The sequence below is a fragment of the Furipterus horrens genome, unplaced genomic scaffold (assembly GCF_987537825.1).
Source record: "Furipterus horrens unplaced genomic scaffold, mFurHor1.1.pri manual_scaffold_17, whole genome shotgun sequence".
In the NCBI taxonomy this organism is placed as follows: domain Eukaryota; kingdom Metazoa; phylum Chordata; class Mammalia; order Chiroptera; family Furipteridae; genus Furipterus; species Furipterus horrens.
This window is the reverse complement of record NW_028327187.1, coordinates 207,476-226,164: the sequence shown is the minus strand read 5'-3', so window position 1 is coordinate 226,164 and position 18,689 is coordinate 207,476. Positions and strand designations below refer to the sequence as shown.

The following is an 18,689-nucleotide window of genomic DNA, read 5'->3' as shown; positions in this document are numbered from 1 at the left end:
CAGCGTGATGGACAAACTGCAGCCCAATGATTGCGCAAGCCCAGCGCGTTTCCCGGCTCTGTCCACTTCCACTAGCTAAGGTGGTCGTAGCCCCCAGCTGACCGCTTGCGTTTCCGGAATGCTAGCTTTACTGATGAAAAAATCCTTGGCACCTGCTCCCCGTCCCCCAGGCTTAAACGGAAAAGGTAAAAATATCGATAAGCTGTCTTTCCAATTATCTTGTTACACCCGCCCAGCTTGAATTCACCATTTGATTTGAGCCATGAACTTGTGATAAAACGTAATCAAGAGATGGACTGGGAGAAAATATCCAATACACCAATCTACCTACAGAGCATATCTTACTATAGTGTGTTTTTGAATGATTTTTATTTCTTGCATTTCTGCTTCTATTTTGCAAATATTCTAATGGCACCCGTTCCTTTACTATTGGAAAAATACAGAGTGGGAGAGGGCTAAAATAAATACTTAAGTGTTCTAAGATGCAGTAAGGATGTTGCAATCCATGGAGAAGTTTAAAGGGCTCTGCTGTCTGTGATGTCAGGCAAGCACAGTATATAGTCTTCGTTTCGGCCCTGGCATATACGTAAACCTGCTGCCATGCCCCTTTTTGATAGATGCAAAAATCTCAGAAATAAAACAAAGGCAGTCTCAAAATTGCAACTGTGTGGCTAAAAGCAATTATTTGCTTTCTGATTTCTGTATAAATCCTAACAACCTAAATATCCAAACATTCGTAATTGATCATGGGTTGTAATATTTTTACATTTATAGGCATGGGAAGGGGGGGCTATTGTTAAAGATAAAAGCAAAATACTAAACTACATATGGTGGGATTTGGGAAAACTATTCTGTCTTCCTCTTACCACATCTCTTTCCTGTAAGGTCTTGGAGGAAAATATATGTGAAAAAATAAATGGGAAATGGGAAATGGAAAACGACATGCTACCTTACTTTTTTGTTGTGCTTGTGCCTTTGTGCCCAGTGCAAAAGCCCTCTGGTGAACTGAGTTAATGGGCCCTCCCCGTCACACTAATTTCAAACCAAAATCTTAAGATCTAATTACCTTGTAACCAACTGCACTGTGCGGAAGAGGTGAAAGGATGATGTTTCCTCCTGTCCGAGGTGGACCACGGACCTGGGTCATTTACCCACCCCGCTCTTGGAAATGAAAGCAATAGCTTACATGAAGTCCTTTCTCGGTGAGGCTCTCCTGCCCTCTGCCCTCCCCCTCCCTTTGCCCACCCTTCCCATACTTTCCATTCTTCACCCACTTCCCCTCCTCCCCTCTCCCTTCCTCCCTATTCCTTCCTTCCTCTCCCTCCCCCTCCTCTCTTTTCCCTTCCTTCTCCTTCTCACCCTCTTCTCCTTACTCTCCCCTCTACTTCCAAAAAAGAGCTAAGATCCAGGGAAATATAAAAGAATGTTATAATAGTTCTATTTTTAAAAAATTCTCTTTTCCTCAATATTTTCTACTTTTTCTATAATAAGGACTACTTTTTATAATTAGAAGAAAATGCTTGATTTTTTTTTACAGCATGATGCACTTTATTTGACAATTATTTCTTTTAGGTTGCAATAGAAGTACATAAAAAATATCAAATGATGTAATGTGATCATTTTCAGTGAAAGGCCAAGTAAAACATCTTACAAAAAATGTGGTTAATAACTTTACATTTTCACAGTATAAGATGAGGAACCTTTGTAAAATACTTCGTCATTTTAACACCTCTGTAGTAAACAATTACTTCATTATGATCAAATGCATAGACCACTGTCACGTAAATAGAACCGTAGTCATATCATATATGATCAGCATGGGCGTTCTTAAATGGATGCTAATTTTTCCAAGCAGTCACATTTCACAATGCACTGTTCTAGTTAATATAAAAACTATCTCTGTAGCAAAGTAATGAAGGCACAGCTAGTGCAAGCAGATTTAAACCCTTAGTATTCGAGGCTGGGGAAAAAAATAACTTTCGTTGGTACTTCAGGAACTTCATTTTGTTCAAGCAAATATTTGTGTGTCAGTTAACAATTCTGACAATTTTCACAGATACATTCTAGTAAGAACATGACAAAAGGATTTCACAAAAATCAAAACTCTGTAGTACCAAATTAACATGCTTTAAGCAACTGATAGCAGTTTACAGGTTTTGAAGAATATTACACTTCAATAGGCTATATAGAATAAACTGATAAACACTTTAACACAATTTTTTAAAGTACCAAGAAAATACAAAAACACAAGACTGTAAGGAATAGTAGTGATGAGGTCATAGGGCAGGTTTGATTTCCCAGCTGTATAAACCTGCTTCACTTCTTGAACTTTTGAGATCTTGACATTTCTTTCAGGCAGCCTCTTTATTTTCGGTATTTCCGGTTTCCATAATCTTTCCCTCTATTATAGGTACCCTTGACTTCTCCTGTATAGTAGTAGACTGATTTCAGGATGACTTTATCGTGTAAAATTTGACCAATTTCAAAGTCCTCCTCAAGGATAGCGTCCTGTCGTGGTTCCAGTTTTCCAATGCTAGGAATCTCAGGAGGGCTAAAGAAGTTGAAGAATGATGCATTAGGGACCACCCTTGGCTGGATTTCAATTTCTCCAGTGGCTGTTGTGCGACTGTGGGTGGTTGTCAGGGTGACATTCTTTCCTCTCCTCCAATCTATCTTACAGCCTTTGCAATCCTGGATTTCCCATCCCCAAAAGAAGAAGGGATCATTATGATCTGGCTTTGAGTTTATTATATATGTCTTGGTCAGCACCTCATTTGTGAAGTAGGGATTGGGCCGAAAATAAAAATCAAATGTGTAACTTATAGGCTGGCCAGGCTTGGAGAACTTCAGGGTAATATCTGACAAGAACTTCAGAATGGGCTCATCATACTTCTGAATGGTAGGGCCGAGCTTGTTAACATTCTTTAACACAGTCAGCCAATAGTTCGGGATGCCTTTAGGATAATCTTTTTTAGGCTTTGCTTTCCGAGCTCTTTTGAGATTCGCTCTTTCCTTAGGCCTGACCTCAGGAACTCCTATAGGAGCCTCTTTTGATGCAGCCCTTGCCTTAGCTTCCGCTCCTTTAGGCTGTTCTTTATCCTCTGTGTTTGCCTGGGGGACTTCTTTAGGCTCTTCTTTAACTTCAGGCTTTGCCTCCAGAAGATCTTTCGACTCTGCTTTTTCTTCTGCCTTTGCCTCTGGAATTTCTTTCAGACCCTCCTTTTCATCAGCGTTTACCTGGGGGGTTTGTTTAGGGTCGTCTTTTTCCTCACCCTCTAAGGCAGGCATTGCACTAGGGGTGTCTTCCTGCACTTCCTCATCACTGCTGAACATCTCATCCTGTGAATTCCATTCACATTCTTCTTTTGTAGGTTCATATTCTGCATTCACGATTTTAAAGCGCCGATCATATAGAGGCTTATTGAGTTCAGCATATTTTCTTTCGAGACCGTGAATTGCCTTTAAGAATAGGACGTCTACCTTGTCACATTCAGCTTGAATATTTCTGAGCGCCTGCACACGCTTGCGAACTGCCCGAGGCAGCCGATCCACGAAAGTGTTCCCCGACGGAGCCCCCCGCGCCCTCTTCTTTCTACAGAAGCTGCGGTTGCTGCTGCACCCGGCGCTGCTGCTGGAGCTACCGCTGTCACACTCTTCCCCAGAATCACTGGCCGAGCTAGCCACCACCTCTTCGGCTACCCCCTGGGCGCCAGGTTCCGAGACCGCGTTCGGGTCTGCTTCTGCCATTTTGCAAGCCTGCAGAAACCTCTGAAGGTGGCAACCGGCGCTGAGACCGCGCGCCCAGAGAAGGGCAGAGAAAACTGACTCACGGCTGCTTGGGCGGCGGAGGCTCAGGATGAGGAGGCGGCAGCAGCGCAGGCAGCAGGGGCGCAGGGCGGGCCGGGCTGGCCGGCGGCGGGCGCGCGGAGGTAGCAGGCGAAGAGGAGGCCTGGGCGCCAGCAGGGACAGCAGCCCTCTCCCAGCTGAGTGGTGCAGTACGAGACCCCGAGATCTCCGCACCGTTTCGGTCCCATACCCGTCCCGATTCATATCCTACGTCCCGTTCATTTAGTTCCCAGTGTGCCTTTAGATCGCATTTCATTGGCTGGGGAGGCTTGATTGACAGTCCCTAAGCCCAACGGATGACCAATCGCTACGCCACCTCCAGGCTCTGCCCAGCTTCCCAGCCGCTCCTTGGTAGCTGATGCACACACCCCTGAAAGACGGTTTTTCCCCTCCAAATTGTATCTTTATGGTTTTATAAATCAAAAACATAAAACAAAAGCTTAAATGAGAGGTAGAAAATACTAGCCATACTTCCTAAGAAGGGAAGAGGAGTGTCATTCTCCCGTCCGCTCATCCAGAATTCCTGCTGGGTTTGTCAGGGGCCGCTCACAAAACATCTCGTTTCTAAAAAAAACGTGGATGAAAATACTCCCAATGGCATCATTGGAGAGTGTGATTATGTATGATTTTCTTTAAATCTCTTTATGGGAATATTCTATGAGCATGAATTTTTACAGTGGAAATAAAGGGGCAGTCGTTTATTGGCAAAGGGGGAGGGGCTAGAAAGCAAGCATATTGCATTCCACGTAGCTGCTGTGATGTTCGGCAAGCCTGCTTTATATCCATCTACAAGGTTTGCGAACCCATGTTGCCGTGAGTCAGTTACACCATTTTTACCATATATTTCTTTTTAAGCTGGCATATAATATACTAACCCCCACCCTTGCTGATGACTTGCCACGTAGCCCTGCTCAACGCTTACAGCAACCTTGTAGATAAAATAAAAGGATATTCAAACGTTAGGTAGCATGATTTAAAAGCAGGCTGTTTGTTCTGTACTTTTTCTGCAGCAGTTTTCAATTCCAGGAACGGCAGGATGGAAGGGGGAATTTCTGCTAGTGAAAGTGCATCCTCTCAGGTTATACGTTACAATGTCATCTGCCACCAATTGCTTTCTAACATCGTGAAATTCTAGCCAAACCGCAGTATGATTTACAAGCCCATTAATGTGTGAATAAACTTTTGCAAAAATGCAGTTTAAAAACAGGTATGTGTTATTTTTATTTACAGGCTTCTTTTCTGCTACAGAACCACTCCCTTGGTACAACCCAAAAGACCAGTGTTTACTTTTCATTGAAAGGTAAGGAACATATTTTAGCCCATTTTTATGAATGACAAAATTACATATCTCTTTATCAATAAAAATCACAGCATATCATCTTTTAAAAACTTAATTGGAAGATATTTTGATATTTCTATGGAAGCAGAAAAATTTACAGAGGTGATTTGATATACTAATGTAGAAAATAACCTAATTAATCACATCGACTATCTAAACCTGCTCACAGAATACAAGTAGTAAACAAAAATATAAAATACGATGAGTCATTAATTTCAAATGAGTAAAAATATTAAAGTTACATTAACCTTTATGTTACTTTTTTATTATAGCTTTTCTGCTTTGTCATTTACTCATATGTAAGTTAGGAAACGCCTTGATTTTCTATTTTGTAAGTGAATTTACTTGCATTGTTTATCTCTGATTGTCAAAGTATATACAATATTGAAAATGCCAGTGATAGTAAAAATACAGTCTGCCACCAAACACTAACCATTGTTACCATTTTGATGCATTTCCTTCTAGAAATTTCTTTGTACATATACACACCTACCTATGTAGGTATACCATTTTATCTATGTGATGTCACACTATATTGTATAGTCTGTTCATTTATCAGTTAATTTCAGCTATCTTTTCATGGTAAATGATCATCTTACTTTAAAGTTGATTCATATTCTATGGAAATACTTGCCTTAATTTATCTGATCAGATTCCTTTTGCAAGTCAGATATCTCTCCACTAACATACACAATTTCTTCCTGTTATACAAAGCATTAGCTCTGCATACCTACTATACACACCTGTGGCAATTAGTCATAGGATGAATTCCTAGAAATGGGAATGCTGGAATAAAAAATACGCTCATTTTTTCTATGATACATATTGTCAAACTTCTCTCCTTTTCTGTTACCTCAATTTACACTCCCACTGAGAATGCATAGCAGTTCATTTATTTAGTCACTCAGCTGGTATATTTTTGTGCTTGCCATGTACCAAGAACAGATGGTCAAGGATGGCAATATAATGGTGAATACTTTTACTCAAAACATATACTATGGAAACAATTATTTTAATCAGTGGGGTTATGCCATAAATATTGTTCCATAATTTATATGTATTTAAAATGATGGATATCTTTTGTAAGTGAATGCTCTTATATTTTATAGTACTTTAATGGTTTAAAATACATGTTAAATTTTGAAACATCAGAAATTAGTAATTTTACACTTATTTGAAATAACACCTCTATCATATTAACGGAATTGCTTGGTTTTGTTTCTGACTTTTCCTTTCTGATTGGTTGACCATAATTTTTTTTTTTTGCAAACAAATAATTAGGCAGTTTTTTAAATAACTTTATATTGTGTCAAAACAATATACATTGAAAAAAGTCAGATAGTACATTGAAATGCAGGTAAATTTAAAAGTAACTCAGAATACACAGAGAGGTGATCACTGTTCACATTTTTAATGAACATCTCCAAAATAACTTTTTATTATTATGTATTTGTATTTCCTAGATTAGTGATAAGATTAAATATCTTTCCATATCCTTATTGTCCACTTGAAAATTGCCTGTTCATATCCTTTGCTTTTCAAGGATTAATACTTAATCACTTAAACTGATACAGAGAAGCTTGGAATAGAATGGAAAATAAAGTATAAAAAACTTGTAAGAAGCTCATTTAAAGGCAATATATTAATAGACTATTCAGATTTTCAATTTGGAAGTAATTTTTCACAAGCCATAGACTATAACTTACTTCTTTAACCACAGCAGGCTACTTTTTTTTAAATTACAATTTACATTCACTCTTATTATATATTAGTATCAGGAGTACAGCACAGTGGTTAGGCAGTTACATATTTTACAAAGTGATCCTCCCAGTATTTCCAGTACTCACCTAGCAACAGACATAGTTATCTCAATATTATTGACTATATTCTCCATGCTGTACTTAGGGAACAACTGTTACATATAAAGAGTATGTACTTAAAGGCTAAAAATGGCCAAATGTCCTAGTACATAACTGCCATGCAGCAAATCATGTTTACTAAAATTTTAGTATTTAAAGGATTAGTGTTTTAGCAACCAACTTCTACATAGGAGCACTCCACACACCTTATTAATAGCTAGCAGGCCATGGAGAGTCCTCAGAAGAAAAATTCTGGAGTCTAATGAGGATCTATGTTTAACATTAAATTAAAATGTCTGTTTCCTTAACCCTTCTGTTTCATTAATACAGCCCTTCACACCTGTGGGTTCTGCATCCGCAGATCCAGCCAACCACGGGATGTTATTTAGTCAAGCAAGTTTGATACAGAGGGCTTGACAGTGTCCCAATGACTACTTTTGCAACATAGGGACTAGCTTTTGCTTGAGCAGCACTCAGAAAGCCTGGTCAGACACACGCTGGTGCCTTACAACAGGTAGCATTTGCCAGGCAGGCGTGCCTTATTCTCATTGTTATTTTGTTGGGACATTCAAACATGATCAGAGGCAGCACTGATAATGCTCACAATCTCAGTATTTTAAACTTTCTTCCCTTTGAATTGTTTTTTTCCTCTTATTTTGAAACTCATCATTTTTGCTATTAACTTGTACACCTTTTTAAATCTTTCTTGATTTTTTTTTAAATTTTTCAATTACATTTGACATACAATGTTATATTAGTTTCAGATATACAACATACTGATTATTTATATAACTTATGAAGTGATCACCCTCATAAGTCTAGTACCCATCTAACATCATACATAGTTATTACAATATTCTTGACTTTGTTGTATATTTATTTTTAATGGAGAAAATGAGTTGCTGCTAGAAACTTATATTTCCTGGAAAATGAAGATCATGAATGGATTAGCTATTCTAAAAAGTTTATTTTTACCTTTGTTGGAAAAACTAAAGCCAATCCTACAAATATCTGTTTAGATTTCATGATCTCCTTTTTTCCCCTGTGCCTTTGTGATAATCTGGAGAAAGTTCAAGCCATAAAATGTTACTTGACTATAAAATCTCTAGGCAAGTTGAATTTTCTGCAAATTACGTGTACATCATTAAGATGTACATTTCCTTATACGTGTACGATATGATTACTAAGAAATTCTGTTTAATCCAGTAAAAGTCATAGGTGTACAGGACTGTAATATGAAATCAATGGACTGAAGTTATTGTAACATAGTAATAAAAAAGGAATGCAAATTTCAGACAGATAGCTATGACAACTGATAAAGTAGTCTAGCAACTGTTCCCTTCTTACATTCCTCCCATCATTTTACTATTTCCGGCCACCATCATCCCATCTGGACCATTGATCTCATCCTCTTCATTTATCTCCTACCTCAAGCTACGAAAGGAACTTTTTCTAAAATGCTGCTTTCATCATGTCATACCCAGTCTTGAAAATCTGCAGACTAGTGTAGGAAAAAGTCCATAACAGCCTTGGCCACTCCCCATGTAATTTTAGAAAATATCAGCTGTTTGTTTTATAGAACATCCCACATTTTGAACTGAGCTTTGTATTATTTCATTATATCATTTAACTTGTTTCTTCAGCTCCTCCACAAGCAGTATTTTCTTTCTTTCTTTCTGTTTTAGTATTTTCTATTAAAGTCTTGATTAGTTCACCCTGACATACTTAAAATAAAGCCCAAATTTGTTAATTATCTCCCTCTAAAATATTGAGCTTCGTGAAGTCGTGGACTTCATCTGTATTGTTCAACACTAGTGCCTGGCATAGAGTAGGATCTCAATAAATATTTGTTGAGTGGATACGTGAATCACCTACATTCAGATATTATATTTTATGCCATATAGATTCGACCTTAGTTTAAGATATTTTTTCATTTTAACTTGTATTATGATCAAACTAAAGTTATAGAACCATGATTTATTTTCTAAAGTTTACTAAGCCAGTAATTCAGACAGATGAAAAGCAAATTTTCTTCCATTTCAGCATGCCATAAATGCCTTAGCTGTTTCTTTCATTTTTAGGATGTCAGATTTGTTTCCATGATTAGAAATTTCATGATCAGACATTTTGGAATAGATTAAGCCAAATGGATTACAAGGTTTCAATAGGGCGCTTTATCGGAAAATTTAAGGAATTGCATAAATAATCTGTATGCTCATATTCAGGGCTGTTGGGAATTTCAACTTAGAATCGACTTCTTCCATAGAGAAAAACAGGTATCTATAGAGTTACTCAGTTTGGAGTAAATCAAACAAATATACCAGAATCTTCAGGTTCCTGATTCTGGAAGTTATATGTAATAATTATATATCACTTCAGTGTCAGTCAAGGGTGGAAAACATTCAGGGGAGTCTAGGTGAAAATGGCTGATTCCAACGGTGGAAATTCCATGACAAATGCTGCTGGCAATGTTATAATAAATAGGTAAAAATAACTGCTATGGCATATCATTAAGTGTCAGGTTAGCAAATTCTGCGATGCAGATCATGTGCCAAAGCAGTGGCTATAGCTTGGTAGTGTGGGCAATGTCACAGCTTTTGCCCTTTAGGGGTCTGCAATCCAGTGAGGGAAAAGGAAATTACAAATGATTACCTATAAATATAAACGGCAGAAACACACAGCCACATAAAGAAACAGAGATAGTTGGTAAGAAATCTGGAATATAAAAGGAAAGAAACTCTTAGTAGAGTTTATAGATTATCCAGGCTGATTTGGATAGTTCCCATTTCCTTTTTGCTGATAATAGTTAACGCTGTTCCTTAAGCAACCCCACACTTGCAGGTATGAATCAGTCCATTTCAACAGCTCTGGTAATCAGGTTGGGTAAGGAAAAAAGTTGAAAATAATAAATGTTGGTGCCTTTGAGTTTTCTGTACATCTCCATTTTCCCAAGCTATCCCCATTATCATAAAACTTAGTTGTATCCATCTATAATGCAATGCAGAAAAGTACATTGACTACTTTAAGCTAGACTTTAATCTCCACCCTTACCCCAAGAAAGATTTATGCTTCATGTATCTGAAACTTTTATATTTGTTGGACAAATTAATGAAACACCTATTTAGAAACTGGTATTTTCAACCAATTTAAATGTTACAATATTAATGTAAGACCCTCTCCTGCCCTTTCAGGGAAATACTTGTCCTGTGACCTTCTGAAATTTAAGGATAGATGTACAGTTGCAAATGACCATCTTACTTTTGTTTGAATCCTTAGCTAGAATTTTGCAGTCCCTTTTCATACTACAACAATTTTAGTAATGAAGGCTTTAAATCAGGCTGCTGGTGGCTTAATCTTGGTTCTACAATGTAGTAGCCATAAGACCTTGAACATATTACTTAAACTTCCTGAGACTGAATTTCCTCATCTGTCAAATGAGGGAAATAATAGTACCTACTTCATGAAGTTGTGAGAATTAAATGAGATAATTCATGTAAACCAGTATCTATTCAAGGTGGACACGAAAACATTATAATCGCCATTACACGATTCATGATAATGGTCATAAGATATCAAGTCTTTATGTTTATATTGACTTTTGAAGTTTTCAACCCATGGCCAAAGAGTATTTTGTTTGAACCTGGGGGGCAGGAGATGGCATTGTAGAGAGAAAGATCATGTATCAGTTCAGTTTTCAGAGATGAGAACTGAGACACAGAGAGGTTATATGACTTGTAGGAGAGCACTCAGCAATAAATGAGGAAGCTGGATCTTTGACTCCAATGGTCATGAACTCTAATGATGATTTGCTGCATCAGTGAAGTTAATATAGTCTTCTTAAAAATATTTTTAAAATTTATTTTTAGAGAGAAGGGAACAGAGGGAGAGAGGGAGGGAGAGAAACATAGATGTGTGAGAGAAACATCCATCAGTTGCCTCTTGCACAACCCAAGTGGGGACGTGGCCCGCAACCCAGGCATGTGCCCTGACTGGGAATTGAACCATAACCTTTCGGTTCACAAGACAGCACTCAATCCACTGAGCCACACCAGCCAGGGCAATCTTCTTAGTGAATTTTCCTAAAAACTTTATCTGCCTTTATCAAGCCAGGTCATCCTCAGTGCTCTTTCTTCAGTAGAGAACTCTTTTTTTTTTTTTTCCCTCCCCCTGAGGATAAATTCACATAGTTTTTCAAATCAGGCCAGTCATGGAACTGGAGACTTCTTTAATTCCAGCATAATAAAGTAAATGGAAATATAAATTTTCAGTTTGTGATGGTCTTGATCACACCTTTCTATAATTCCCAATAAGCATCTATAATAAAATTTTGTAACAAATAAGTCTACACGCTCTCACCTTTGGACTTGTTTAGGAATTTTGACATGTCAATGTACCCAGCTTCAGTAACTAACTGGTACATTTAGCTATTTCGTGGCCAGTATATTCATATATACACACATCACATGAAATTTTCTGTTCACATTTGTTTTCAGAAATACATTTAAAAATTCACATGGGGGTGATGGTACAGAAGGTAGTGACTGAAGCATTTAAAAATTTACGTGGGGAGCCCTGGCTGCTGTGGCTCAGTGGATTGAGCATCAGCCTGCAAGCCAAGTGTCATTGGTTCGATTCCCAGTCAGGGCACATTACTAGGTTGCATGTCAGGTGCCCAGTTGGGGGCGCGAGTGAGAGGCAACCACACAGTGATGTTTCTCTCCCTCTCTTTCTCCTTTCCCCTCTCTCTAAAAATAAAAATAAAAAATAAAACAAACAAATAAGTAAATAAATAATTTTTAAAAAATCACATGGGGCTGATGGTACAGAAGGTAGTAACTGAAGCATAAATATATGTGTTTTAAACTGTGTTCTTTGGGAAAATAGAAGAAGTTCCCCTGGTATTTGCTTCCTATGCTTACCTTATTTTTATAAGCTTATTTTAAACTACAGTCAGTTTGGATACATAGTGTGTTGCCTCAAGAAGCACCTCATTATCCTCTAATAAAAATATATCACTTTAATACTGAAATGTACATAATATTATAAAGAATAAGTGGAAGGTGCAGTTCTATTTCACTTTGAAAGTCTAATAATGATAATACACTATGTCCTGGTCAACTGTGAATGGAATTCATTTTACATGCTCAGTGCTGAAAAAAAAAACGAAAAAACACTGACATACCAAGCTTGGTGACTTGAAGGATCTTGTCAAGGGTTTCTACAAAATTTATATTATGAGACATTTTTTAAATAGAAACTGTGACAATGAGAAGATATGTGGAAAATCTCATTTTTGAGGTGTAGTTTCATAGGAGTCATACCACACAGATGGAAAAACATGTGTTTTTCTTCCCAAGAATTCACAACCTAACTCTAACCATCAGAAAAACATCAGACAATTCCAAATTGAATTGCATTCTAAAAATAAATACCTGGTCAGAATTTCTCAAAACAGTCAGTCACTCGTCGTCGGCAGCCGTCCGTCTCGAGAGATGATGGTGTAGCTTCTTAAGAGTCTATCTGCACCACCGAGAATGGTTGTGCAGTCCGACTCAGGAGTGACACGGTATCTGTCTCCTCTCATGTTGAATCAACATCTTGCGATGACGCTGGAGTGTCCTCTCCAGTGAAGCTGAAGCTACAGAGCCTGGGCAGGGTGATATGGAGGGTCTGCTGTTGCCCATGCAGCAGACCACCCCCCCTCTTCGCAGCTGAGGGATCCAAGGGAAAGACGGAGTCAATACAGCTTGGCTTCAGGTGCGCCGCAGGAGTTGCCGGTGTTGACTACAACGTCAAACCGCCTTAGGGACTCCGGCTCCGGATTTTCTGTCGGGGTTTACTCCCTTAGCCTTTCCCCTGAAGAGGTATGCCGCAAGGCAGCGGAGGTTTTTTGGAATCAGAGTTTTCCTTCTCTGATGTGCCCTGACTGGAAGATCAAACCAGCGACACTTAGCTCGCAGGCCGACGCTCAATCCACTGAGCCAAACCAGCCAGGGCTTAGTCAGTCACTAAAACCAAGAAAATTCTCTGAGAAACTAACTCCCAGTCTTGAGGAGCCTAGGAGACATGATGACTAAATGTAATGTGGTTGAATTTTTCAGACAGAAACAGGACATTATCTAAAAATAAAGGAAATTTGATTAAAGATTTTGTTAATATTAATTTGTCAATATTGGTTCATTAATTGTATTCAATGTTCCATATCAGTGTAAGATATTAGTAATAAAGGAAACTGGGTGCAGAGGATACAGCAATTATCTGTATTATACATACAAGTTTTCTGTAAATCTAAAACTATCCTAAAATTAAAAGATTGTTTTAAAAACATTTTAATTTATTACCATAAAAGCTAAACAATAACGATTTTTTAATAAAAAATACAAAATGTATTGGTATATTAAGATAAGAGGGTGAAGCATTCTTTCATAAAACATAAACATAGCTAAAACCTACACTTGAAGCTCCTACCCTTTCATAACCATTCTTTTCTCATGTATCTGTAATATTTTGTTGCTATTATAAGTGTCCTGATATAAATTAAAAGTGTTTCCCTTAAGATCAGGAGGAATACACAGATGTCTGCTTTCACCAGTGTTATTTAACATAGTTCTGGAAGTCCTGGCCACAGCATTCAGACAAGAAGAAATGAGGCATCCAAATTGGAAAGGAGGAAGTAAAACTGACACTTTTTGCAGATGACATGATATTGTACATAGAAAACCCTAAACTCCATCAAAAAACTACTAGAGCTAATAAATGAATTCAGCTAAGTAGTAGGATACAAAATTAATATCCAGAAATTAGTGGCATTTCTATACACCAATAATAAACTATCAGAAATAGAAACTAAGAAAACAATCTCACTATTGCAACAACAACAAAATTAGGTACCTAGGAATAAATTTACCCAAGGAGGTAAAAGACCTGTACTTGGAAAACTATAGGACATTGAAGAAAGAAATTGAGGAAGATACAAATAAGTGAAAGTATATACCATGTTCATGGATTGGAAGATTAACCTAATTAAAATGCCCATATTACCCAAAGCAATCTATAGATTCAACACAATTCCTATTAAAATACCAAAAATGTATATGGAATCAAAAAAGACCCCACATAGCCTCAGCAATCTTGAGAGAGAACAAAATTGGAGGGATCACAGTACCTGATATCAAAACAACCTGGTACTGGCAGGCATATAGTCAATGGTAGAGAACAGAGAGGCCTAGGAATCAACCCACACCTATATGGTCAATTAATATTTGAAAACAGAGACAAGAGCATACAATGGAGTAAAGATGTTCTCTTCAATAAATGTTGGGAAAATTGGACAGGTACGTGCAAAACAAAATTAAACTCAAACACCAACTTACACCATACCCAAGAATAAATTCAAAATGGGTAAAAATCTTAAATATAAGCTGTGAAACCAACAAAATTTTAGAGGAAAACATAAGCCATAAAATCTCATCATATCCAATGCCTTTGTGGAATGGCTTCTGCGTATCTTTCTAATTGATGTCAAGATTAAGTCTCAAGGAAATGACATTAGAATGGATTATGCTCTTCTAAATGTTGAGTGTTCGAGGGAAACAGCAAGTTGAATATGAACTAAAATCCTTCAGGGACTTTGATGACCGAGTCAAGGAAACAGTGATATTTGATAGATCTTTAGAGTAGTAGAGTAGAATGGAAAGACAGAAAAACGTAAGAGAAGATAGACATAACTGAAGCAAAAGGAGAATAGGAGCAAGAACACAGCAAAAGAAATGCAGGAAATTATCACCAAGAGCCACTGTGACATCTGTTAGCATTGAGTTTATGCAAGATACGCATGTTTGGTCCACTTAAAGGGTCAGAGTCAACATGGAGACTGACAGAAAAATCTATGGTATGGCTAATTGTCCTTCGTTTCTCACTTCCTGGGTAAACTATTTATCTTTCCAAACCCTATGCAGACATCACCAACTCCAAGAGGCTTCTCTAAATGCCCCTGTTCCTCAGAGTTACCCATCCACATACCCATTTGTTTATTATTGAGCAAATATTTATTTAGTACTTAGTGCAGTACAGATACCATGTTAGGTACTGGAAACACCATGGTGAATAAAATAGATCAAACACAGCTTTTTCCCTTCTTGGCCTTCATGGGTGCGCGCGCGCACACACACACACACCACACATCCAAATAATCACACAAATAAAATAATCATCAATTTACTAAGTGCTATGAATAAAATAAACAAGGACCTGGGACACAACCTACTTTAGTATATGGTTAAGCCATATGCAACTGCTGGTATCTGACTGATTTGTCCTATATAATTGGCAATTTGTATAGTTCAACCTAATAATTGCCTTTCTGGCGAATTGACATTTAAACTGAGACATGAAGAATGATGTGAAACTGGCCATGGTGGCTAACTTTGGATCTTAGCATATTTCAGAAAGCAAGAGAAGACTGGAGAAGATAGAAATGAGAAAACAGAGATAAACACGACATCATATAGGACCTTTATAGGAGTTTGAATTTGATTCCTATTAAAATGTAAAGCCACTGGAGTATTTTAAGATCCTTCTGATTATAGTGTGGGACTAGACTGGAAAGGACTAAGGGAAGAAATAGGTTAATCAATTAAGAGGTTGATATAAGAAAGCAATATAGTGTTGTGTTAGGTGTAAAGGATTTGGGGTCTGGCTGCCTTGCTTTAAATTCTGGTTCTGTCATTTATTAGCTGTTACTTCATATAAGTTACTAAAGTTCTCTAAGCCTGAGTTTCTGCATCTGTGAATTCGTGATAATAGAATAGACCTCATAGTATTGGTCTAGAAACTGAATGAGATAATCCATAAGCAGTCCCTGGCACAAAATAAACATTTAGTAGAACTAGAGATTAATAGTCCAAGTGAGAGATGATAGTGCCTGGGCTAACTTGATAACAATATATTTGGAGAGAGGTGAATGGATATGAGACCTGTTGTGGAAGTCTAAACAGCAGCATTTATAATCGATTGGATGTTAGAATTGAGGGGGGAAGATTTTCTAGATTTCTGTCAAAGAAATTGGAAAGGTCTACCTGGTATGGAATTTTGCAATAAAAATTTCTCTCTTTATACAATATAAAACAGAATGAAAGAAAACTAAAAGGTACATATTATATAGTAAAAAAAATACTTATTAAAAATTTAGACAACAGAACCTTATGTGGGGTATATAAAACACACTATGTTTATTTGTCCCACAATATCTAAAATATACAAAAATCTTAAATATATATATTCATTGTTGCTAAGGTCTAAGACTGAAAATTTCTACTGTGTGATAGCAGTGGGCATTTAAGTTCATGTGTTTATTTTGTCTTATATTAAAAGCATTTTGTAATCATTCCATCTGCTTCTCTTACAGAATAGAGCCCACTTGATGTGCCAGCAGATGAAGAACTTAAGAATGGTGTGTAAACTTATTCCCCTTAGCAACTGAGAGTCTGCTCTGGGAACCATTGAGAACCATGGGGAAGCGAGATAATCGGGTGGCCTATATGAATCCTATAGCAATGGCCAGATGGAGGGGCCCATCTCAACCTGTAGGCCCGACAATACAAGATTATCTGAATCGACCAAGACCCACATGGGAAGAAGTGAAGAAAAAAATAGAAAGTAAAAAGAAAGGCTCCAAGGCATTAGCAGAATTTGAAGAAAAAATGAATGAAAATTGGAAGAAAGAACTAGAACAAAGCAGAGAGAAAGCATTAAGTGGAAATGAGGGTTCATCCAAAAGAAGAGAAAGGAAGAAAAAGAAGAAGAAGAAATATTGTCAATCTTCATCTTCTTCATCAAGCTCTGATTCTTCAAGCAGTTCTTCAGATTCCGAGATTGAGAAAAAGAAACGGAAAAAGAGAAAGAAGAAGAAGAAGTGTTCACACAAGTCATCAGAAAGTTCTACATATGAATCGGAATCAGAGAGCAGGGAATCTGGAAAAAAGAAAAAGAAGTCAAAGGATGACACAGAGAAAGAAAAGCATATTAGAAGTGTCAGCAAAAAACGAAAGCGGACTTACCCTGAGGATAAACCTTTATCATCTGGGTCCTCATCAGAATCAGATTATGAAGAGGAGGCACAAGCCAAAAAGAAGAGAAGGCATGAAGAGGGAGAAAAAACACTGGAAAAAGCAAAGAAGAAGAAGAAGAAACATAACAAGAAACATAGTAAGAAGAAGAAAAAGAAGTCAAGTCAAGTCACAAGTAAGGTTGACATCAAGAAAAAAAAGCAAGATTTCTCTATTTAAAACAGCAAGGCCTAAAAGAAAACTCAACTGTGAATGTTAGGGTCCATTTACCAAAATGCATGAGTTCCCCTGTGTTAATAGAATTACTTCTGGACTTTGAGTTGGCAGTCCAATGCCACCATGCCAGAAAAGGCCATAATTGTTGTTGCCTGTGGCTTACGTATAGGATTTTGTTTGTATGCTTTTTCTTCCAGTGTTTGATTACTCTGACTGCTGAAACCCTGTTGTCATACCAGTGGTTCAAATGTTTGGTATAAAAGTGAAATGTTTTAGATAACAATTTTGACAAAAATATATTTAATTTTAAAACTATCAAGTTTAGATATATGTTTAAATATAATCCAAAAAATCCAGACAACTATCGTTGATATTTTTCAAGCATGAACTTAACATTGATGTCTCAAAATCCTTACTTTTGAATATTTTTTAGTTTATTTTACTTTCTTCAATAACCTTTCGTTTACATGGGGAAAGGGCTTGTGGGGGAAAAAGAGTTTGCTATCACTTTGACTAGCTGAGTCGTGTGCCTTTGATCCTTACACATTCTATTTTTACTTAATAAAATTCTGGTATGTTGTTGTATGCTGCTTCAAATGAACAAGAAAGACAGCAACTTAACAGTGTAAGTAAGCCCCCAATCCTATGATATTTACCTCTAACTCAACAGTATTTCATAGTATTTAGCATTAGAATGTTACATGATTTGCATTAACTTTGATACCCTTTGGAAGGTAATAATTTTAAATAGACCCTGGTATTTTTTGATTAATAAAGATTCTGAAATATTTTGCATGTTTTGTACTATTAGTTTTTGATTATCCAGGGATATTCTATATAACCAGTAATCCTTTTTATATGATTTATGCTTAAGATACAAGTTTCAAGTTTGTAATTTCTTAATCTTACTATATTAATTTCATTACTGGGTTTAATTTCACACTTGCCAAAATATTTAGCATGTAAAAAGAAGGTTTTTAAAAACTATGTAATGCCTTCATATTGAAGCTGGTTTACTGTAAGCAAGTTTAGTGCCAGATCTGTAGTGTGCTGTGTCTTGTTACATAAAACCCCTGCCACAGTTTTAGTAAATATGCTGTTTTGAAGTTTGTTGTCTTAAGCATTAGTATTGAATTTGAAAAAGAAGTTAAATTTGGGAGATAATGACATTGTTGCTCTTCCTATGTCATATTTTACTAACATTTGGTGTCTCATTTCTGTTGCTGATTCATGTTAACCAGTAATGTTGAAATAAGTTGAAAGTTATTTTTATGTTTTATTTTTAAATATTATAGTAACATGACTTATAAATCGATGTTTCAAAAAGTACCTGTTATAGGAGATGGGCTCATTGTGATGTCA

At 37.0% G+C, this 18,689-nt stretch overlaps 2 protein-coding genes across 2 annotated transcripts; one reads left to right on the top strand and one right to left on the bottom strand.

The window, feature by feature from the left end:
- Positions 1–1,594: 1,594 nt before the first annotated feature.
- On the bottom strand, positions 1,595–4,024 carry NAP1L3 (nucleosome assembly protein 1 like 3). The gene has a single exon (XM_090264668.1). It carries the CDS (start codon positions 3,745–3,747, stop codon positions 2,365–2,367), a length of 1,383 nt encoding a protein of 460 aa, XP_090120794.1. The 5' UTR covers positions 3,748–4,024; the 3' UTR covers positions 1,595–2,364.
- Positions 4,025–5,085: 1,061 nt separating this feature from the next.
- LOC149990317 (uncharacterized) lies at positions 5,086–17,428 on the top strand. The gene is made up of 2 exons (XM_090264807.1): positions 5,086–5,146; positions 16,451–17,428. The coding sequence occupies exon 2, from the start codon at positions 16,554–16,556 to the stop codon at positions 17,328–17,330; it is 777 nt and encodes a 258-aa protein (XP_090120933.1). The 5' UTR covers positions 5,086–5,146; positions 16,451–16,553; the 3' UTR covers positions 17,331–17,428.
- The last annotated feature ends 1,261 nt before the right edge of the window (positions 17,429–18,689 follow it).

Coding starts and splice junctions, on each gene's coding strand:
- LOC149990317 (XM_090264807.1), top strand. CDS start 16,554: ATGGGGAAGCGAGATAATCGGGTGGCCTATATGAATCCTATAGCAATG.
- NAP1L3 (XM_090264668.1), bottom strand. CDS start 3,747: ATGGCAGAAGCAGACCCGAACGCGGTCTCGGAACCTGGCGCCCAGGGG.